The 25,175-nt window shown below is 34.5% G+C and overlaps 1 protein-coding gene across 2 annotated transcripts in view; it reads left to right on the top strand.

Moving 5' to 3' along the window:
• LOC119633463 (cGMP-dependent protein kinase, isozyme 2 forms cD4/T1/T3A/T3B) overlaps window positions 1–25,175 on the top strand; it is a 96,727-nt gene that overhangs the window by 32,460 nt on the left and 39,092 nt on the right. For both annotated transcript variants that reach the window (XM_038027026.1, XM_038027027.1), the window contains exon 2: window positions 13,598–15,200. In XM_038027026.1, coding sequence (XP_037882954.1) covers window positions 13,657–15,200 — 1,544 coding nt within the window. In that variant the 5' untranslated portion in view covers window positions 13,598–13,656. The remainder of the gene's footprint in view (window positions 1–13,597; window positions 15,201–25,175) is intronic.

Genomic DNA, 25,175 nt, shown 5'->3' with positions numbered 1-25,175 from the left:
TTTTTTTTTTGATACTCTAGCCCTTTTTTCGAAAAGATGTTGAACCATTCAAGCCCATTACTTGTTGTCGGTAGCTTATAGTATAAGCCATTCCAACAGACTTCAACTAGGAATAACGTACGAAACACTGTCAGTGCCACCAAACACAGAAAATCGTCTTCCTGCCCAAGCGACGCATTTTCGAAGCTGATGTGGATGGCACATCTGGACCTACATTGGACCTACATTTAGATCTGAAATTTTCGAAGTCGATCTACTTTTCATCCCCTGTTAGGAAGGACTTTCTTTTAAATCGTTCTAGCAAAGAAGAAATTCTGTCCGCGAATGCTCTTTATTTGGCAAAGCACTTGACATTTTTGTTCTTAGAAGAAGTATTTTCGCATTGCGTTATGTGCTGTCCAATTATGAGAAGTGATCCAGCTTGTCAGGGTCCGTCCGCTTGTATACTTCTCTACTAACTCAACCACAATAAGATCCCAAGTTTGAAGAAACAGGTCTGTGTGTTATTGAGGGGGCCAGAAGAATTTGTGCGTCGGTGCCTAGTGTATGCTGGGTTGATATCTGCTCTTTGTAGAGGGTCCTTAAATGATTAGAGATGCAGAAGAAGCCCTGCCTTGCCCGGACGAGCGGGTATGGACCTTACCCAAGTCTTCCCATCTGATATTTTTCTGTCTATGTAAAGGCCCCGTAACTTGCAGGGTAGTCGTAAAAGCTAGGGTGTGCCAGAAATCACTTCTTAATTACCTGATAATTCTGCGGACCTCGTCTCATTAAGCATTTGAATCAGGTGCACCCATTAGACACAGACATAGAGACTATCTGTTCTCGGATGCCTTTTGTTTTCGTATGCCAAAGATAAACTAGAGATGGACAGAACGCTGATATAACGATTGAAGCAGTCGCTGCTCCTTTATAAAGTAAAGGATCCCCTTATTTTCTATTTACTCTTGTCCCTTGCAGTACTGCCTTGCAAGATGGGGGGGCACCCCCCGGCACGGAACTCACTTGTAAATTACCCAATAGGCCTGTGAACCCCGTCCGTCTAGTGTATGCAAAAACACAATTACATACATGCACGTCCTCAACAGCAAATACTGTTAGAGAGACCTATGGCCAAATTCCACTTTCATATTTACATACCTAATAAATGAGTTAAGTTTTTCGACTTTGATTTTTCGTACTTAAAAAATGCGAATGAACACAACGCGATATGTAGGTGAATATTAGCAAATAGAAATGAGACGTAGATCATTTCAATGAAGAATACACTTAAGAAGTTTTCTAAAGCGTATTTTCTGTTGCTTGAATCTTGGCGAGAAAATACTTTAAGATCTATAAATCCTATTTTTGGAATTCCAAATTGAGTTAACTCAGCGACGAACACAAAACGATTTAGCAATGTACGAACCTATTATTATATACATGCGCTATGTCTTTTTTAAAATAAAATAATTTTCTTTTTTCCCAAACGATTTTAATCGTTGCGTTTAACAATAAACAAATCTATTAAATTCATTGTAGAAATAAATTTTATATTCGATCTTTAAGTACGCATATTGAATGTATACTAACTTCTTCGTTCCTTTTGCTACAAGCAAATAAACTCTTGTTACTGTACCGACTTTCAATTAGTTAAAAAAGCCTTAAAGCGCGAATCAAAAGTTCTAAGTCTAAAATGTTATTAAGAAGATCCAGTTGAAATTTGAATTTTTGAAAATTAAAAGCGGCTGAAATACCACTGGTCAGATCGAAGAGCGTAAGATGTATCATTAATTTGTACTGCTGGCATCGTACAATCAACCGAAATTCGTAGTTCGATTGGGATCAGAATTCGGAGACCATGCGGAACGAAATGACTTTGTGTGAACTGAGTACGACTTATGTTGGAATATGGTTCGATTGTCTGATTATCTTCTTATCAGTGTCCTGTTAATTCAACTGAATCATTGCACAGGCAGTTCCTACTTCTTTTACTAAGAAATTTAAGTGTGAAAAAAAGGTTACTGCTTGAACCTTTACCTTTACTCGGAGAGCGTAGGATAGCCGCAGGCGTTACCTTCATAGCAAAGTTGATGAATGGTGTCGTTGACTTGTCTGTTATGTTAAATGAGATCAACTGAAATGTTCCTATCCACCTGTCAAGGAATTTTGTTTTTATAAAACTCAGACAACGGCCGTTCAACTGCGAACTTTTTAACCTGCCTAGGGTCGTCTGTAAAAGTCGAATCTCATTGAAACGTGTTCTGCCGAAATCATAATTAACCCGAAATTTAAAATATTTATTATCAGTTTACGTCTCGCCGACATACTAAGTAACGTTGCTATATGTTACGGTTGCGGATCAATTGTCCACGACCTGCACGCTTTATCCATGTATATCAGCTGGTATACTGCTTCATATTTTTGCTTTCTCTAAGTCTACAATTGTAATGATTATGTAATTCAGCCGAATCTATCTTGTAGCTGAATTCTGCATGTGTGTGTAAAAATATATATAAATAAAAAACATGGACTTTTAATTGCTGGAGCTACAAGTTAGCTGCACTTTAAACCTATAGATCCTCTTAACGCAGTAACCCTTTGTGGCAGCTTTAAACAAGGAATTTTTCAGCAAATTTTTTTTGCAATGAAAACAAAAGCAAGTAAGAAAGTTATATGCGGCGGTGGCCGTATTTCACATACTCACCACTATGTTTTTCACATTCTACTCTTCAAGTTCTTTTATTTAACGCCCTTGTGGCTGGTGTTATTAAGGCAAATGTGACCGTGGTGTCTATCATATTCATTCTAGGCAGATAATATATCTCCGATTGAGGAGTGTACAAAATAGTTTTAAATATTTGGTCTTGTTTGCCTTGTGGTAAGTAAGCATTAAGCCTCAAAAAAGTGAAAAAAATTAATTTTAATTAGTCATGAACGCGGCTGATTGATTCCATTTTTTGACCTAGAGAGTAAAGTGTCTCTCAAAGCAAATGTGGAAAGTTTCAGGCTTCTAACCTTAATAATTTCCGAGTAACGAGCTAAAATTCAAAAATATTTATTAAGAAAAACTGAGTTTCGTTCAGCCTACGCTCCATTGCGCGCTTTTCCTCTGATCAATTAACTTCTTCTGCAATCTCACGAATCGTTATGTGTCGATCAGCTTCAATCACAGCCTTTAGTTACTCGTCATTCATTGGGGCTTTGCTCTTTGATCTTTTTCGAAATAAAAAAGTAAATAAAATATGTGATCTTCCAAGTCTCACTACTATAACAAAACAGATCACTTGGACAGTTTTTTACAAATTAAACATAAGCACAAGTTTTGTACAAAACAAATATAAATCTGACTTTCTCCCTAGATACGTCGATGAGCATATAGTCACAAACAAGTGAGTCGAATAAACTTTTATTTTTCACCTTTTATTCATAGTTATAATGAATTTTTCCAGAAGAACGCATTCTAAGACAAGAGATCCATTGACTCCTCGGCCATTAAGAATAGATTTTTTGAAGAAATTTTTTGTTCGCATCATTTTTATAATAAACTTCACCCTACATCATGTGCAAGGAAATATTAAGTTCGCGCCGATGTATGCAACAACCAGGAAGACTTGACGTAGATCCACATTTTATTAATAATCTAAACTTGTCAATTCGTCTGTGCGTCTTATTTACTTGCGTTCAACCTAGAAGCCGCCACTTTGGCGAAATTTTCATGAAAATTTGTAAACTGACGTGTTTTGGTTCAATGACGTGCGCTATTAAAATTAGTTTGTATCAGAGCACTGACCATTTAACCTTAGCCTTACTTTGAAGAGTAGTTTGCTGAGGGACATTTCATTGTGGGCCGTGGCCCCTATAGGGTTTTTGCTTGTTTTTTCAAACTTTTAATTAATAAAAAAAATAAAAAAAAAAAATGGAAAATTTTTGCCGCGATTACTATTTTCTGTAATTGTAGCGTTCCAATAAAGACTATGGTTATTTATGCACACAGACAAGCGGACGAACGGTAAGCCATGATTAGCTACATCCACTCGGATCGCTCCTGACACACATTGCTGTGTATCTCTTAAAAGAACAGACCTCCGATAATCAAGCCGGGCGAGGTTAAAGTTTGACGGTATTTACCGAATTATCTTTGAATTATAATTTTTCAATAAAATAAACTTTTAAACAAAGGAATTTATTAAATGAAAATTCAATGTCGTGTACTTTTGTTTCCATATCCGTTTTCAAGTCGCGCTCAACATTAATATTTGTAGAAAATCTCTTTTATATATATCAATGAGTATGTTATACCTATATATATACTTTAATGGAGAATAAAAATGTTGGAATTTTCGCAAATGTTGCTCTTAATAACTTGGAATGAATCTCGTTTGAATATCTAATGTAAACATAAGCAGGAAGGCGGCATAGAGTGTGTTCTTAGGAACGATCACTTGCTTGTAACAATCAAAAATCTTCATCGTTGCTAAGCCGATGTGTGCTTAAGATTCCTTATAGCTAATCTGACTTATTCTTTGTTTCATTAAGAAGAGGAAGAAGAAAAAGATGTATAATAATATTTCTGAAGAGATCTTTTATTGCAAACGAAACGCGAGTTCGTCCATCTATCTCCCTGCGCTATGCAAATATATAGTGAACATAGGAAGAAAGGAAAACCAGTTTTTTTTTTTTTTGATTCGTTAATACATTTATTCTTTCGTTCAGTTAAGCCAGCAATTCTTTACTATTACTATTATTGTGCACAAGTCCACATGTACACACACACATACACACACACACATACATTATTCTGCATTCTACGTACACACAATTTCAATTTACCTATACCTGCTTACATGCATCCACTTTGACTAAATTAACACCAGGCAACAATTTAATATCAGTAATTAACAAGTTATTTTAATATTCTCACTCATAGTCGTATCGTGTAAATTATTGTAGACTGGCTGTTTGTATGGGTATATTGATTGTAAACAATCTTCATTACGATAATGACAGCAGAAAATGTCACCTAAGGTCATTTGTATTTCGGAAGCGGTGTTTTTTCATTGTTTTTTTTTTTTTTTTTTTTTTCTCCTTTTACATATATTGTCAATAGCATGTATGAGGAACGTTGTGCTTTTCTAGCAATTTGTAGATATGAATACGAAAAATATGTTTTAAAAACAAATTTTTAAAGTAATTCAATCTGTTATTTCAGTTATCCTATGAGACAGTATTACGTCTGTAAGACGTTTGTCATCAAAGAAAGAAAAAAGACAAGAAAATACCTGATGATGTGTCTAAGAAAAGAATTTTACATATGTGCTCATATATGTTGCCCTAATAAATGTCGGCGTATACTCTTTTAACGTTTCTTAAGGAGAGAGGCCTTTTTACACTTTTTAGAATTCATTTTTTTTGTTCATTGACCAAAGAGTTACTTTTGAATTTTGCAGAATCAGAGGAAAAGCAAAAAAGTTTTTCCTGGAAATTTCTAAATCTCCCTCAAACGCTCCAAAAAGATTGCCTATGTCAACTAAAGTTATAGCTAAATGTCTCACTTGTCCATGACCACCTTGTCTAAATCGCTAGCAGATAGTAGTCTTCAAATAGTATTCACATCCGTTCAAAAACATTTCCCAAATAAAGTACATTAAAAGCGCAGCTTCTTGGGGACGATGGTTGAAGTAAGATGAGAGAGTGAGAACGAATCGATGCCCCTCTGCCGAATAATAAATTTATCTTTCATTTCGCAACTCGTATGCGATTTTCTCTTCCACAGAAGTGGAAAAAGAGCGACCAACTCTCGAGGGCAAGGAAAGAAGAAGAGTATGTGAACTGTTATATGATCGTGGAAACGCAGTCTAATGTGATAAAATAGAATAACAAGAAAAAACATTTAACTGTGTATGACTAATGCATAGGTCATGGCCAGTCCACTCGTCCTTGTCGGATTTCCTCATAAAATTTTTTCATTTTTTGCAATTTTGTCAATTCGTTTCATTACAACCTAATTTCGTATTACACGTATTCTGTGTTTCACGAATATATGAGTACATCGTTAAAGAGAGCGGCACGGTTGCTTGGTTAATTGTCCTATCCTGCCCAACCTACAGTTATTCATATAATGACTTTTCAAAATAAGGCTTTGTATGATAAGTCTGATGCGGAGCAATTTCAATACCTGTTGCTCTTGGGCAGAAGGATCTCAGTGTCCAAATTTCCTCGAAATGTCTCAAAAGTTACCGCCTATAGGATGAAGACAAAATTCGAAACGTGATTGTGGATCGAGCGGTATATGAAAAAAGGTTAGTCTAACCCTAGTGCTTCTGACTGTTGCATACGCCCCCCACAATGCACGTCTATTATATTTTTGTCGGAACGCGACTTTTGAAAATGATCGACAACAGATCTTCTACAAAGTTCATTATTTTGCCTTTAGTTTTTCACAACAACTTTAAAATATGTTGTTTTAGGGAAACACGTAGAGGATTTTCAAAAAACTCATTAAAAAAGATTTTATTAATATAAGAAAGAGTGAGTTTTTTCCTTTGGTGAAATATTGAACTTTTTCCATTCAAAATGAATATTTTTCAACACTTCTACGTGTTCCTCTAACTTTAAGCATTAAGACTTAGACGTCTTTTTTCGTAAATTCGAATATGCCCAACTACGTAGATTGATGTTTGTTCTCCATGATTATCAGTGAACATTTTATAGTCAAGCAAAATATTTCAGTTATTATTTTCAAGAGAACAACCATAAGTGCTTTCTTTATTCATAATAAACTAAGAGTCATAATATCAAGTGTTTAGCAAAAGTGATGCAAATTAAAAGTTTTTTGGATGTCAGTAAACAATATAAAAATCAAATTCTCCCGCTCTTCACTTGTATTGTTTGGAAGGTTTATTAGCCTTGGAAAAAGTCAAGTCATGTCTGCTCCAAGGGGTTGTTTTTCTTTATTAGTTTTAAATCGCTGTCCGGTTAATAATCTCTTTTTCACTTTCCCTGAGACTCACTTTGCTTTAGAAGCCAATCCTTTTTGTTTTCAGTTTTTAAGGCATTGCAATTACTTACCTCTGTTGCTCCAGATTATTATCGTTTCTTTTTTTTTTTTTGACGGCAGAAAAATGGTTTTCTGCTAATCGCTCAATAGACCGATTTGAGTGAGAAGATGGATTCAGCACTTTATTCCAATTTGCTGGCATTCGAAATGAGTTTTCACGTCAATGCACAGTAAAAAAATTTAATCCCTTAGAGTTCCAAAATGATGAAGAAAAATCTGAGAAGATAATTCAACCTGCTTTAGACATAATTGACAACAATTTCACGTTTTGGTTTCTGCTAATTATACCTCACACCATTTTAAGGGCATGGTCCGGTATTAAATACCCTGCATCACTTCTTTTTGGACTTCTCTTGGACTTTTGTAACCAAGAAGTTAATTGGCAAGAAAAGAAAGCAGGCGGACAGACAGACGGACAGACAAACTTAAATCGGTTCAGAAAGTGATTTCAAATTGGTCACTATAATAAAAGTCGAGTCTATCTCAAATGTTTCTGGACGTTGCATACGTCCATGCGAAATTACGATGCCCATGGGCCACCAGCATAGACAATTTTGAATTACAGAGCATTTGCGATGTCTACTAATGAGCAAATTTGCTTATTAAAAATAAAAAGAATTGGGTTCCGAACCGTGGTCTTCTCTGCTGACAAATTAGTTGTATTGCCTCTCTGGCAAATGTTCTCACGTAACGTTTTACATAAAATTGCAAGGCTCTGATGATTTGCTTCGAAGATTGCTTTGGAGATAATTATCCTTAAGATGATTCCAAAAATAAAAAAAAATAAAACATTTGATAAAAATTACAGAAATGACAAAGCATGCATTCATGGGAAATTTATATAATCTCGTTGCCGAGCAATGAGCAAAGGCAATGCGATTCTTCTTACAATAACATCGACATCGTTTTACCGAAAATGAATTGTTCATCCATACGAGAGTTGCACTCTAAAGCCTAGAAATTTTTTGGGAAATTCTGTGGAGAGCATACAGGAAATAGAAATGTGACATCATATAAGAAATAAGTTATGAGATTTGTTATAAGTTTTTCTTATCCTTAAATCTTATTCGCAAGAGAATACACTGAATGTAGATAGATGAAATCATCCCATAAAAATGGATGTTTATAAATAAGTCAGTCACTCTCTGAATAAGCAATTTGAATAAGTCATACGTCAATAAGTTTTATTATAAAATGAATTTCTAGTAAATTGATTGATTATTTTGAGCACATATCTTGAATTCAATTATTTTCTTTAAAGATCAATAAAAAAATCATTTACTATAAAGTCAGTTTTTTTAGCCAGTGGAACTTACTTTCCACGTTTCCTTTTTCTCGAACTAAAATTGAATATAACAAATCCGTCGATAATAATAAAGCCGTTTCGGTAGCGAGGCAAAGAGCAGCTATTAAGTGTCTAAACTAAGAAAGTTCACTACATTTGTTTAACTTCTTGGCGCCCTTTTCTACCTTTGTGGACAAAGATTTAAAAAGATTTTATTAACACTTTAAAGAAACTTTTCATAAAATTATTCAAGTAGAGAGCAGACTTGAGCAGCTAAGCGCCTGCAGTGTACCAGTGCACTCATGCTGTCTCCTGATAACAGAAGCCTTTGTTGACGGGCCAGGATAAAAAAAATTATCTTTAAAATTGTGCAGAGAAAATAGATTTTGCCAGCATCTGGTTTAAGGCTATCGACGTCGAATGTGCGCTCGACTGCGCATCTTTTCGACTGCAAATTTACATTTACATACCATGGCCCGTGGACCGTGGCCGAGTCGAAAAAAATTTTTTAGTCGAGATAAAAGCGACTATACCCTTGTGGTGCTGATGAATGAAAAGAAGAAGAACATTTTTATCAAGTTTCCTTTTAAAATTTCCCACAAATTCTTTCGTTAATTCCTTTTCCATAACCTACTTTTATTTTACCACTGCATCTGAAGTGTAAAGCATTGAAGATGAGTATTTTCTCTTCACAACATTTTGAAATTTCCATTATTAATAGGACAAGGCGCACTTTATATTCATTAATTGTGCCACGAACATGGGCATTTCTTAACGAAACTTTGCTTCATTTTCCCCGTTGAATATACTATTCGGAGCCAATATTATCATCGACGATGAATTCTCATTCGACACTTGTAGACATAAATCGCAAGGTAAAGATTAGCGTCGAGGTGGAGAGCCATAAATCGACCCATGACAGGATTTCCGATCTCGTAGCAACATTTAAATAACGAATATGATGAGGGATTTAAACGTTTCCACCAGCAAACAAATACGCTTTGCAATCTTGAGTCAGTTAACTTAATCCCCAGCTGAACGTTACGTAATCTACATTTGAGGAAATACGTTATTAAACTGAATAAAGAACACGATTTTTAATACCACTATTATATATATGTGCATCTAGTGCATTCTAGTGCAATGAATGAATGAAAGGCAGATCTTGTGAATTTTTTAACTTTGTCTTGATCAAAAAACAACAACTTTCCAGTTTTATCTTCTATGACTATCTTTATTTTTAAAATGTTTTACAACAGATTTTGATTCAGCAAAAAGAAAATCCATTACATTGCCTAACTTTGATAGAGACGAGTAAATATCATTGATATCGCGAGAATTTGAAAACTTAAAAAACGAGTTGTGTAAAAGTTTTTAAAATTTTTTTGTGTGTAATTTAACGGAAACACAAATTTCCGAAACATTATATGGTTCTTTCAAAGCTCCTAAGCTCAAATGACTTGCTTGAATTTTAGTATTGCGGCTTGTGTCTTCGCTGATGGGGAGATAACTTTGCAACACATTATTTCGGTTTATGTCTTTAGTAAGGAGAAGTACTTAACGTTTAGAAAATCGAACGTAATAATGACTTATAAAGAAAATGTAATAAAAATAAAATGATATAAAAATAATAAAAAAAAAATAAAAAAAACATAATAAATTAAATAATAAAATAAATTAAAATAAAAGAAGAAAAACTTTAGAGTGAGCCACGGCCCGCCATACTGCAATTTTTCATATAAATTTGAAAATAAAACGTTATACGGAAAGTGGCCCGATCCTTGGCAATCATCCTTGGGCGAAACAGGACAATGTCGAAATATCTCAGAAATGGCACATACAAGGAAACAATTTAAATAACAACAAGATCGACAGACAAAAGTAATTTTTAATTGGTTGCTCAAATAAAAGGTGGGTCTGTCTCAAGTCCTTGTGGATGTGCCGTACATGCGGTACAGGTGGTGTAGGGTACAAGAATATAAATAAATATATATATTTAAAAAAATCTCTTCGTATGTTTTCTTTCATGTAAAGATTCAAAATTAATTCAATATTGTTAATTACCTCGTAGCATACAAGAAATTTTTGTAAAGGAACTGCAAGACTTCAAAAGATATGAGTTTTGTACGGTGAGATAAGGCTGAAAAAACGTGTTATTAAATGTAAAATTTATATGCATTGTACTTTTCGTGTTACTTTAACGTTTAATTAACTGAACATACAAGTTACTCGTATTTTCTGCTATCGCCAGACGAAAGAGAAGCATGTGCCCAGACAAACTCTAGTTCGGTTTATACTCATTATCTAAAAATTTTGAACTCGCATTATGTAGACTAATAAAAAAAAATCATTTTTAAGTATGTGCAATCATGGCATTCAAGAAGCGCATGCATATTTATTAAGTAATATTTATGGTAAATTTAAATCTTGCTCTCTCTTCCTTCATAGCTGTAAAAGCAAACAAGACCTCAAAAAACCGAAACGTGATATAAACTCATTTTGTTTACGATTTTCACACTGACTGTAGACGAGCGTTTTTTTTTTTTTTTACTTTTTTATACCCATCACTGAAAAATTAAAGGCATTTTCATTTTGTCAAAACGTATGCAACAACCAGAAGGAAACGTCAGAGATCCCATTAAGTATATATTCAATATTCTTGATCGTATGCAGCAGCTAGAGGGAAGCTTCAGAGACCCCCTTAAATATATATATATTCAATATTCTTGATCGAATAATGAATTCTTGATGCAATATTCTTGATCGAATAATGAATACTTGATAGAATATTGAATATTTCATTACGTTGTCGAAACGTATGCAACAGCTAGAAGGAAGCTTCAGAGACCCCATTAAATACATGTTTCATTCCTTTGTCAAAAGGTATGCCACACCCAGAAGTAAGCTTCAGAGACGCAACAAAAATTTACATACTTTTGATCGCTAGGAAATGTCAACCATTCCAGACAGTTAGTCTATGTCAGTCTGGTCAGTATGGTAAACGCTGTGATGTATGCTACAAAAATGGAAATTTAGTTTTTTTTTTGAGTCTTTTTTTTTAGAAGAACGGTAATGGGTATAAGAGATTCTATGGCAGCCGAATAGAATTTTCTTACTATTTTTTTTTTTGTCAGCATTTATCGCACACATTCTAAAAGAGTGATTCAAAACAAATCGAACTTATGTAAGGTTTGTAAGTAAATTGCGATTTATTTTAAATTTGCATTTACATACGCATCGTGGAAGTGCAAAAAAAATATAATTTACAAGTAATTTTTTATAAATAGCTGGCTGTATGCGCTTGCACTTATATGAATTTATAAATAAGTAGCGGCTGTAACAACATATTTACGAGCAGAACGAAACGTTTTTGAGCAACAGTAATAATAATGCAATTGAAACTTAATTTGCATTAGCTACTACAACATTAACTGCATTGAATGGGAGATAAGCAAGGAAACGTCTTACTTGCGGTGGCAGAAAAGAATGGGGAGAAAAAAAGCAACTAAGGAAAATGTTTACCACAGAGATTACACAGACAGACAGAGGAGCATGCTAAAGTCGGGTTAAAATTTGATGCTAATCAAGAATGCATATACATTACGTCATCTCTGAGGCTTTCCTCTGGGCGTTGCAGACGTTTTGCGAAAATGAATACGTCCCTCATTTTTCGTTAATGGGCATAAAAAGAATTATCTTAAAACCCTACCAAAAACTTTACAAAAATTGTGTCAATTTTAATTAGAAATTCAAATTCAACTGTTGATTTTATCGACCAGCATATTAAACTTACGCTCTGAAATAGGTTTTTAGGTTGAAGGTGTTGTTTCTGCCGCTTTTTTTTTTTTTGGTTTTTTTTTATCTTTTGTATTCCTTTACACAACAAAACTGACGTTATATTATACTTTACTACAGCAAAGGGTTGGCAATGGCGGAGTTACCCTCGTGTGTATAAACCACATATATAAATAATATGAACACATATTGAAACAATGAATCAATTCTTGCTGTTGCTTGATAGTGGCGATAAGTGTTACTGAAATGTAGTGAAAAAAAAACTGTGACTTTTGCACCTCTATGTACACTCTTTAAGGGCAAGATATAGTGCGTTTCTATCACGGACACGGATGACAAAACACCGCACACATAAACAAATGCTCCCAACATTGAGCAGGAATATGGTATCCTTCTCGTTTTATTCATCAGACATGGCTTTTTTTAAATTGATAATGTTTTTAATCGATGACGTGACGTCTGCTCGAGCAAACTGAGCTGCACGGTTTCTAGGACGATAATCAGCCACAGGGCCCGATGGTTGGGTAGCCTTAAAGGATCAACTGCGCTTTCGCCACGAAGTTCATGTCCTGCGTAGGACATAGGAAGAAGAATACTTTGCGATCGACTCGCATACTAATTTCCATTCATTACACCACTTGTGGTACATGAACATATTTTTATAAGTTTGTGCGGATATATGTAACATTCAAAACAACTTAAGAGAGATAAATCCACTTTTTATTGTACCGATCGAATCACAATCAGTTCCTGAATTGATATAAGTTCGTCTATCCGTCCGTCCGTCCTTCTTGCTTTTTTGTGTTCAATCCACAGGCCGGAATTTTTGAGATATTTTGGTGAAATTCGGTACATTGACGTGTCTTAGCTCAAGAACAAATTCCATTGAAAATGATTCGGATCGAGCCACTTTTTCGATTGTTTCTCATATAACGCCTTATGTTAAAAAGTGATTGTACAAGGAACTGTAGGTTAGTACAATGTTTCACTTGTCTTTATAATAATTTATAATTTTTACTAAAAAATCAGCTGAAATCTACGCGCACGCCCAATATATATATTCTCGACAAGCATGATATCTCGCTTTGATTTAGTCTCGTAACTTTTTCTTTCCGCCTGTTAAGGTTAAATATTCTCATTTGACCATCGCGCCCATTAAAGCAAAGCTGCATTTTGCAACTCATATATGGTCCAACCCAACTGTGGTCTTAATAGATCAACTTTTACAGATCAGATTTTTTACATATTGGCTCGGGCAGCTGAGTACCAAAGATTTCGTCTAAGGGAATGTTATTTTCTTGCTTGGTATTTTTTCACATTTGTCTAATATTTTGCTGAAAAATCAGTTTCATCAGCACTTTGTGAACATATTACCGTTTACCGTATTAAACTTGATCTTAGATTTTTCTAATCACAATTTATCTGATGAATTCGCAAACAAGCTTAAGTGAATTTAATAATTTTTATTTTACTTGCAGGGCTACCCTAAAAGTGCTATTTTCAACTGTAATTGCGGTTAAACGTCAAAATCGCTTGCATGCGTATTTGTTTTGATCGGCTGTGCTTCGCTACTAAGAGGCCAGCCACATCAAACAGCAGTGTAGCAAATGATCCGCAAACGCTACTTCAAACGACTACATCAACTACTACTGCAGCCCTATGCTGTAATGTTACAACGACGAATACAACGACTGTCATTACAACAATTCCTTGCCCAACGTCTACGTCATCGGCAAATACAATAACATTGATAGCAAATAGTCAAGCAATCAAATCTAATCCACAGCAGCAGCAGCAGCAGCAACAACAACAACAACAACGTTCTAATTCCAATAGTAAACACAGCGTAGCAGACACTTTTTTAAGTTCAATCGATGGTACTTCAATAAATGCCTTAGATCCGCCGACAAAGACTCAAAAACAAAAACATAATCATTTAGAATTAAAACGAATCGATAAAGACTCATTGTTAGGTTCCCCGCTGCAACCAACCGCTGTTTGCGATATAGCGAATACCAATAAAATTTTAGGAGAACACAACGTAATAAAGCCGGAAACTGAAAAAATTTCATTAGCGGAACATAAAATCGAAACACAAATAAAAACAGACACCCAAGCACAAGATCATCGATTGCGTCACAGCAGCAAAAATCAACCAGCCATTCGGGCGTCAAGTGCCGTCGACGGCACAAACGAAAACCTAACGATTAACGACGACGACGCAGCTAAGGTGAATTTAGGTAAAATGCAGCAAGAACCGAATGCCAATATACAGTTCCAGCCCGATTTGGGTCTCGTAAGCAACAATAATTTGCAAACGCTTAGTGGCACGCTAGACAGTAGCACGGGCGCCATACATTTAACACTACCGCTGCAGACAACGGATGTTTTAACGCATACACTCATCTATGGTACTGTACCAACGGCCGCTCAACAGCTAAATACTGATCCGAATTTACAAACGCGCAATATATTGCATCAACAGGAATTGCAATTGCAGCAACGCTATCAGCAATTGCAGCAATTGCAGGCACAAACACAGGGAATATTTGCGACCGCCTCACCAGCACCAATAGTCATACAACCTACCGCGGGTGGTGTCACGGCCGCGGGGGCAGTTTACGCTACAACTGCAAATCCAACCGAATTTTGTGCACCGTCATCTATATTAGCCGATCAAATGCAAGGTCTTTGTATATCCGCTCCCGCTCCGGCAATTATGGATCCCACCGCTGGTGGTATCAATTTGCTTAGTAGCTCGTATATACCAGCAACGCAGCAAGAGGAACGTCTCATACAAATCATACAAGCGAAGGATCTCAAAATCCAAGAAATGCAACGCGCCATACATTACAAGGATACCGAAATCGCTGAACTGAAATCTCATCTCGATAAATTTCAAAGTGTTTTTCCGTTTTCGCGAAGCGGCGCCACAACGCCTTGCGGCAGTGCTAGTGGTGGCCGTAAATCGGGTCAATCATTTCAACGACAACGCGCTCAAGGAATATCTGCTGAACCACAAAGCGAATCAATGGTGTTACTCGACAATGTTACCTTTCCTAAATATGAGAAGGACGAAAGGTGAGTTTAAAAAAAAAAAAAAAACTGTTTTTTTCTTTTATAATTGAAAAGAACTATAACTAAGATTAGTGATCACTTTTGATTGTTAGTCGTTTTACAAGTCTTCTGCACTTTTCCCGGGAACTTAAAATTATTGGAGGAGTTCTGGTTTATTATCAGTCTTTAGAAGAAATTAGCGACGATTGAGCGTTAGCCAGTCATTAGCAAGGGTGATTATATAACTATGTTCTGAGTTAGATGCAAAAACTCCCAAACTTTTTTTTCTTCTCGTTTTTGTGACTCGATCAACTAGTCTTTTAACAAAATTGGTAATGGAGTCCTCCATAGCGACTATTACCCTGGAATACCAAATCTAATACAAAGTCACAATGACTGTGACAAGACATCACACAGTTTTCTCTTACGACTCGTAAGCGAGCATAGCTTCAGACTATGCCCGTTAGTGAAGCTGCGAAAGAGAAACACTACTTTCTTCCAAACCATCCGATTTGCCGTAGGTTCAATAGGATTTTTTCTAATACGATTTTTCAGTTCAAACGAATAAATGTTTCTTTCTTTCTTATTCGTAACTAGCACTAATGAAAACATCAATATTTTCATTTCATTTCCGATAAATAGTAAAACTGAGAGAGAGCAAAGGAATATATATATATATGTACATATCTGAACCGGTACTTTGTGTCCATTTAGCTTTGTTTGCCGCTCGGGTCATGTTGTTCGAATTTATGTAATCGCAGAAATTGGAAAAGAAATATAAAATAATAGAAAGCGATCAAATATTTGGATGCGAGGCGAACGTGTGACCGATCGGCTCAATAGTGCTCGCACAATCAATAACAAAGCTTTTGGGGAACACCACATTTGCCAGGAAGTGTAAATCAAGTCCCACGCCTAGCAGAATTTCAGCTATTCTAAGCATGCGATTTATTCCCCTTTCATTGGGCATTTTTGCAAAATAAAACAAAGCATCTGAACTTAATGTAAATAAATATCTTGCGATATTAAAGAAAATTATAATATAATGTAATATAAATATAGTATGGCAGGAGTAGGTAGGTATGGAAATTTACTTTCAGTTTTATGCGTTTCGTGTTCTAAAGCGAAACGTAATTTATAAAAATTGTAGCAGAATTACTTAGAGATACTTGTGGCGATCTTCGTTATTAGGTATAATGCGTACAATGCTCACATAAAACGTAGCAATATGAATGAGCAAATGAGGAATATCTATAGATAGATAGCTAGCTTATGCTCATCGTGGGATTTGATTACTGGCAACGAAGAAACCAAAATTGCCTGAAGAAGAAGAGGTCAGTTTATAGTCAATTCGCAGCATATATCCTGTAAATACTTTCCAGAAAATTAGGGCACGTCACTTGTGCTCTGCCTCGAGCATATGATGTTGCAAACAACATCGAGATCAGATCTCCTGTACGGTATAGTTTATTTTTTCTTGATTTACTTTTTTTTAAATTCGTCCCTTGTTACACGAATAGATGACATCCCCTGAATGATTGGTCCATGCTAAGAAAAGAAAAAGAAGAAGCTTTTAATCTTCGCCGCTAATAATGAGATTAGTTAGTTATTTAGTATTGTACTTTACTGTTGGGCCCATGATAGATATTGTAATCTATTATGATAAGGTTTAGTGGCTTCGACTTTACACACCTTTCAATTTTATAAAAATTTCATTAAAATTCCGATCATTTAAATAAAACTTAATCACACCACTCGCTGGACAAGCGTTAAGAAGCATCTGCAATAAAGTGATTTTCCTGCTATGTCTGTTTCTCTACCCATGTATCGCTCACTTCAGAATTTTCAAAGACGTATATTTGGCACATTTGTGCTTATTTTACGACCACAGATAGAAGGTGTTTGTGATTCGCCCCAACATTTTTCGCAATTACTGAACGTTATTCGAAGTAACTGAAAGTATTAATACACACCACTATGGTCAGTGGCGTAGCCAAGTGGGTAAAAGTCGTGGTTCGTGGATCCAAATCTCGTTACTGTAGACCATAGTTGGTTACGTTTATCGCTAAGATATAACCACTACCGATTGGGCACGCACCCACTCTTTACCTCTTTCCTCTCTTCTTTGCGACCATCTATCTTTTACAAGTAAAACCAGCGCACCCTGAATTATTGACCACATTAAGAAAAAACAAACATTCCAAGGTAACGATTTATCAAATTCGAAGATGTGCATGCAATGCCCCGAATGGCTTCAGGTAGGCTCAGTATATCTTATACTAAGTTCGTCCGTCTGTTTATCTATTCTTTTGAATCTTCACTGTACAAATTTCTCAGAAAATGATTCTGAATCGTTCGCTTTAATAAAAGCTTAATCTTTCTGTAAGAGCTCCTCGATGTTACTTACATCCTACTTGATGGATGTGAGTGTCCTCTATGCCACAAATGGTGCAGAGCAGAGTACAATTAATCGTAAATGACATCGGTCCAAGTTTTGAATTCACTTCCATATAACTAATTTTTATTAAATTTGAATTATAGCCGGTGAAGTGATGTAGCTCATCTCATAATCAGACTGACCTAATTATAATATTTTTAATTGTTTTACAGCACATGCAATATTCTTATGGCGACCACGCAAGGTCACATTGTACACTTATTGCATGCAATACGTATCATACATAGTTCTTCAAAATCCTACGTAAATTTTATATCAACGAAAGTGTTTTCTCGTAATTTGTGCTCCTTTGACGCGTGACATATTAAACTTATGGCCACGATAGACTTTGGTGACTTCATATTTTTTTTTTTGCTTGGATGAATTACTTAAATCACTGAAAATTCCTTTTCGTTTGTCGAGAATTATATTTTGGGACACGCCTCACTATCAAATACTCCAGTATCTCACTTGGCTTAATACAATATTCATATATAATGATTTTATAAAACATTATATGGAGAGTAATCCAAAAAGTGACTCAATTAATAGCGTTCGTCGTTAGGCCCGAAACATCTCGGTTTACCAAATTTCATTAAAATGTGTTAAAAATTGTTGTGTGTTTGTTGAATACAAAAAAACGAGACGGAAAGATGGAGAGAGGGACAGACAAGCTTAGAATCACATTCTGGTAGCAATCATTTCTGGTCCTTCCGTGTGCTGCGCAAAGTTAATATGCTGTATATATAAATGTGATGAAAGTTGAAATACTTGAAGGTTTTCCAAGCAACATTTAAATAAATTTTCTCTAAATATTTCCGAACAACTTTTCTATCAAAAGTAAAGCGAAAGCATTTCAAAAATATCAAGTAGTTCTTATGATATGATTTATGGCTGCCTAGATAGATAAAAATAATTTAAATCATTAAATAGAATTTGATTTCCTATTAAATTACTTGAAAGAGAAAAAAATATATATATCTATGGGTTTAACTAAATACGTTGTAAATAACAACAACAACAACAAAATATCTAATAGACGTTGAAAAACAAATAAAGGCACATAAATACCCACATAATTTTGTTAAGGAAAAACAAAAATAAACGTATGCAAATATTACGTAGGCGTACACACGCCCTGCCTATCAACACTTGATTTGTAGAAAATAACAATTAAATACGCACATACGTGTACGTATATGTTAAAAGCGGTATAGGTGGCAATTAAAAAGATATTATAGAATAATTATTAATTCATATCTTGGCGACGGTATGTGAAAGTATGTATAACATGTATATATATATATATATATACATAAGTATGCTCCTCCTTCTAACTGATTAAGTAAACTGTTCGCGAACAGTGATAAACATAAGCATTTTTTTTTTATTTTATGTTTGTTTATATAAAGCACATAATTTTTATGTATACATATACATATACGTACATATGTTACATGTACATATATATATATATGGATATATGCATATGGCTATAAATGCATTTATAGGCATATTTATAATGACCGTTTTTTGACAGTTTTGACGTTTGATCTGTCAAAACTCGATGTTTACTTTTCACACTAGTAGTTAACGTCACAGTCGCAATCACCGCGTCACTTTGATTTATGTATTGACAATTTATTTGACAGTTTTTATAAATTGGAATATATTTCTTACTCAAAGGGGCGACGAATATTGTAAATAAACTCATAATCTAATCACAAATTTAAGAAAAAAAAAATTAAAAAAAAAAAAAAAGAAATCAACCGGGAAGTAATGAAAAAATTGAATTTTTAATGTTTATTGGATATATTAGGTATATCCATCCGTTTGTTCATTACATACCTTGTAAGAAGAATATTGATTTTATTGCTGTTGAGTTTTCAAACTCCTAAACATTAAGAAAATTAATGTTGACTACTGAGCTCTCGTTGATGTCGGTCAGACTACGCCAGTAAGTCAAGCGCATATATTCTTTACTTTTTCATGGTAAGAACCAAGAAGCATGGTACCTTCATGGTTAACTTAGGTTTACAAAAGAAGTTTAATGCCAAAGTAATGTACGTCCCTCGCAAACCACCTTAATCAACAATATAAGCATCGAATCAAGCTTGGGATGTATTAGGTTTGCTGTCTCGTCTACAACTGCAATCACACATTTTTTTTAATTAAACTTACAAAGTGTGGATTTCAAGTATGCCGAATAACTTAGATCATATGCTCGCCTTTATTGAAAAATTGTATTGTCACGTCAAAAAATTAATTATTTTATTCTATATATCATCTATAAAGTAAATCGCATTAGTTGCAGTTTAGAACTTTTTCAAATCCAATACAAACATTATCTTGACTGATCAATAGATGCGCCCGCAAGTTTTGCATCTGCCTACGAAGGACCGGAGTATTCTGTAACTTCTGCCGTTGATAAAGCCGGCTTTTACCATTCGCTTGCCTTGAAGGCAAGAGACGACCTCTCTCCTAGACGTATACTTAATTGGCGTAGGATTCTGAGAAGATCTATAGTTTTTTTAGTCCCCGCTTTTTCTTTTGGAATTCATCTAATCACAAAGGTGCAAGGAGAGAACTAAAGCTTAGATCAAACATTTACATAAACAGAATTAATAGAAAGCTAAAGAACACCTTAATTTCTAAATCTTATCTTCATCAGCTTACTATAGCCTATATCGATTTAAAATTTTTGGTATAAACATTTAAAGATTGCAATAATTTAATAAACAAAATATTTTTCGATCACCTTATCTGTACGGGTATTTTCATATCCTACATAACTTGCAGTAGAAGGCCACAATAAGTTTGCGCGGATGAGACAGAGCCATTCGGGTCAATATCATTTCCTGAATCGATTTAAGCTCGTCTGTCCGTCTGTCCAACTTGCTTTCTTGTTTTCAATATAGAAATTTTGGAGAAAATGATGATGAAATCTGGTAAACTGATGGATCTTGGCCCAAGGACAAGAACGCTATTGAAAATGCTTCAGATCGGGCTACTTAATCGGCCAGTTCCCAAATAAAAATTTATTTTATTGTAAGGATATGTAACAACTCTTGTTACACGAATACCTCTATTGAATGAAGCGGTGTAGAGTATTTTATGGTGGGCCGCGGCCCACCATAGCTTGCTTATATATAAGCTTAAGCTAGAGCTTGCGAGTCTAAGATTCGCCCTAAAGTGAATGTAAGTTTATTACTTGTTTTTGCCAGCACGAGTAGACGAAGCCACTCACCACATTGGCGATTAATTTTTTTGAATTTATTTACTTTTTCTTCTTGCCAATCAAAATAAAATTAAATGATAAATTGGAAAAAAAAATAATTACGGAATATATATTTTTGAACACATAATTATGATACATGTCCGCATGTGTGCCTGTGTGTTTGTTAAATGAAATCTTGTTTTTCCGTTTCTTTTTTTTTTCTCTTTTTTCTTTTTTACGTAACTTGGATCACGATTTTCATTGTACCCCACTCGAGTTTATTAATTTATGGTTTGTAAGTAATTTTATACTTTTTATTCTTGTTGTTGTTATTATTGTTTGCGTTTTATGTTAAAACTCCACAAATTTTATGTTTAAATGTTTGCGTTAATTTTTCTCCTCCTATCATGTCGTGCAATGCAACGGCATACAGAAATTATTTGATATCTGGGCAAAATAAAAGTGCGTTTATGTGGTAAGACATGTCTTCAGGACATTATTGTGACATCTGGTCTACATAAATCATGACATGCAGAGAGACCGCAAAACGTGTTCTATACCATTACAAGAATGTTACAAACAACAACAAACACAAAAAAAAAAAAAAGAGAAAAATTTCGAATTCAATTAAAATTATTTGCAAAAAAAAAAAAAGAAAAAAAAAAGCAATTTTAAGCAAGAATTGTCAGTTAATTTCAGCACAATATAAATGCCGATGGTTAACCTTCGATAAATTTTCAAATTTTTTGTTTTTCTTGATATTTATCCAAAATCATTTGCACCTTTGCTTTTTGCTCAGGCTTGTGTTCACTACAATAAATTTTATATTTTAGCTGGTTATTGTTAATAATCTACGTATATGTGTATGTTTGTATATGTATGCATGTATATATGTAGATAATGGCATTTTTATTTATACCTATAAATATTATTATGGAAAAGCACTTTGGCATAAAATGGACAGTTTCAAAACTAAACAATTGCCCATTAAAAGGCATTTTAACGAAGCCGAACTTTAAACCACACCTCCGCAGGAGTTAGACAATCATATAAAAGGTAGTTTCAAAAATTATTGCCGCAGTTTTATTATAAAAAAATTTTTTAAAGGCTTTACCAATGGCTAATGGCTTTATCATTAAAGAGTTTCCATCGTTCTTATCGCTTAGATTTTACTTTTCAATTTTCTCTTTGCATCTTCACCTTCCTGAGTGCTCCTGCTTTATAGAATAACGTAAGGTGTTACAGTTGGCTAAGGATACGCATAATTTACATAATCTCTAAAGACATTGTTTAGGTGTTTTAGCTTACATTCTCGTACTCGATGGCGATTGCCGTTAGGGAAAAGATTCTGCCCAATTGTTACGTCTCAGATCGGATTGTGAACATTAAAAAGTATTTCAAAGTACAACACGGGCAAATTGTTCGTTGGTGATTTTACATTGAATGACTTTACTTGAAAAAACTCTTGACGGGGGACTACGGTGTTTGAATTGTGAAAAATTTGCTGTTCCCGAATGTGTTAATTAATTCATACCCAAGAATAGCCAAAGACTAATTTCTGAACAATAGTTGAGTTTATTTGTTACCGCAATTTATCATAATGTGACATGCATTTGGCATTCTTTAAACTTTATTACTAGTATGGGTCATACCCGCTTGCCATTGTGCTAACATTAGACTAATTTAATTCACGATACTTAGAAGCTATTGAGAACCGAATTCAAACTAAGGTCAATGTCAAGACAATAAATAACAATTATTTTGGTTATTTTCTATAAACAAATTAGAGTTAAATATGATATGAAAAATTTGTTATAATTGATATAGAAAAATTGTTTTAGTCATACACACACATATATAAATTAAACACCCTACCACGCATTGTCTAACACAATTCTCATTTTTGTATGAAATTACAATTAAGGGTCAATTTCCGTCACCACATATTGAAGCTTAGACTTTCCTGAGCTACAAAGGATCAATTCTCGTGAAACTCGTTATTAGGATGGAATCCAAAAAATAGACCGAGATGGTCCAAAGTTGCTACAGTTCATTTTTTAATGTTGAATACTATTATGATTAAATTTTTATCGTAAATCATCGAAAATTATAATTTCATACGAGAAGAACTGCAGTTTTCGTTATATGATGAGCGGGTCCAAAGTTTTCATACCAATTTGGAATGCCCAAATACTACTACTTAGAAATTTTGAACACACCCCATTTTTTTTCTACGTGACGACTTTTCAGAATAGGTTGATATATGGGAAGTGATCGAAAAGTCGTCTGATCCAAACCATTTTCAATAGCGTTCGTCCTTGGGTCAACACCCGTCACTGTACCAAATTTCATCGAAATGTATCAAAAATTTGCGACCTGTAGCTTGAACAAAAATTTACATGCACAGACATCAGACGGAGAGACAGGCTTAGATCAATTCAGATTATGATTTTGAACCTCTTGGTATAATAAAGGTGGTCCTATTTTAAGTCCTCCTGCATGTTAATACGATCGCACTAACTTAATACACCCTGCACCACAAGTGCTAAGGCGAATATCAGATATCGAAATAAAACCTTAAATTACCTTAAATTACCTTAAATTCTTATTTAAAAAAGGAAAAAAAAAACCTGTCTTCAAAATCGGGATGAGCTATAGATTTTAAGTTTTTCAATAGAATCCGGGCATTGATCAAACCACCTATATATGAATTGTTATGTAACTTATATGAGCCGATTTGCCTCTTGGTTTTTGCGGTATTCTGTCAGTTTAATATGATCATAAAATCAGTCGCAACAGTTTAGCCAAATAGTAATAAGAAATTGAAGAATAGAGGCCACGTACGTCTTTACCAATTTAGAGAAAGACAGAAATAACAGTTAAGGCGTTGCCTCTTGCTGACAAAACTGGTAAGTCTACATGTTCCAGTCTGTGTTCATATAAAAGAAGATTTAACGTGGTGCTGCCATCTACGCTACGAGCAGTAAAAATCGGAAATTCGTTTGAAAACGATTCTAATACCCACTACGTGATTCTAACACACTCTACTCAAACCATTACTTGTGGGATTTTTGGAACAATACAAAGTAACTCATCTTGAGTCTTGCGTGCAAAGTAGGAGAAAAACTAATAATTGAGGCAAATTTTATTCAAGTAGATAGCGTTGAAGAAGAATTGGAAAACAAACCTGTAAGAGCAAGTGGAAAATGTGCTTTAGTTTTTTTTTCTCTATCAGGTGTAGGTTACTTCTTAGCTTCATTAATAATTTTTTGAATACAACAATCGAATTGCCTCGGCAAAGAGGACGCTTGCTGATGTAAAAAGACCTAGGTCTCAGTAGCTTCCCTATCGTACAACGGGATGGAGTGCAAGATTATCTTCTATCAACATTTATCGCATTTCACTTATGTCTTAGACTAGGAAAGCATTTCTTTAAGAAACGCATCGATGCCATACGGACGGAAGAATTTAAGCCCAATTAATAGAGTCTCAGGAAAATGCACTCGCATATCGTTGTTGTAAGAAGATCCGCTTGAAATGTCGGTTAATGCTTACGACGCTAGCAGTTGGGAAACACTTCGTCAAGACGACACTCGACCTCACAAAGACGAAAGACTAACACAAGCTAGTAAAAGTTGCGTGATTGTAAATGTTAAGAACGATTCTTCTGGGATATCATTAGGAAAAGCACTAGTGAGAAACGCGTGGTATCATAAGGGCACTACGTAGACGAGCAGAGTTTACCATAACTTTTTCTTTTATATAAAATGCATTTCATTGATCATAGGTTGGTCTTCCATTTTGTTGTTGCAAAAAGCGGCAAATCTTTTATGCGCACCTAATATTTATGCGCTTACGTGTACTCGTTGATTTATTCGCATGTCCAGTGTGTATGCCTTTACGCATTAATGAAATATCGATAACCAGCCTCCATGAATTATTTATGAAATATTGTTACTTATATGTAATGCAAGTTAGTTTTCTTATTTATTTAGTTAGCTTTTTATTCTTTTTTTTTTTGTTTGTTTTTTGTTTTTTTATTGCGTACAAGAATCCTTCATATGAAATCAAGATCTATATGTCTTTGTTAAGAGACATTCAATTATATCCAACCAGGCGTACGTCTGCGTTTGCGCCTGTCACCGTATTTAACTATAAAGATTAATTTCTTCTATTTGCCAAAGTGTTAAATTTTATCACTTAATCATATCGCATTAAGCTCAACGAGTTTTTCTTAAAACAATTAATTATATTTTCTTTTTTTATTCATTTTCGTTTTCACCTTTTTTTTTTTATTTTTTCATTTCCATTTTGTTTTTTTTTTTTTTTTTTTCATTTTTGCTTT

The sequence above is a fragment of the Glossina fuscipes genome, unplaced genomic scaffold, assembly GCF_014805625.2.
Source record: "Glossina fuscipes isolate IAEA_lab_2018 unplaced genomic scaffold, Yale_Gfus_2 2, whole genome shotgun sequence".
NCBI classification, from domain to species: domain Eukaryota; kingdom Metazoa; phylum Arthropoda; class Insecta; order Diptera; family Glossinidae; genus Glossina; species Glossina fuscipes.
This window is presented reverse-complemented; position numbering and strand designations above follow the sequence as displayed.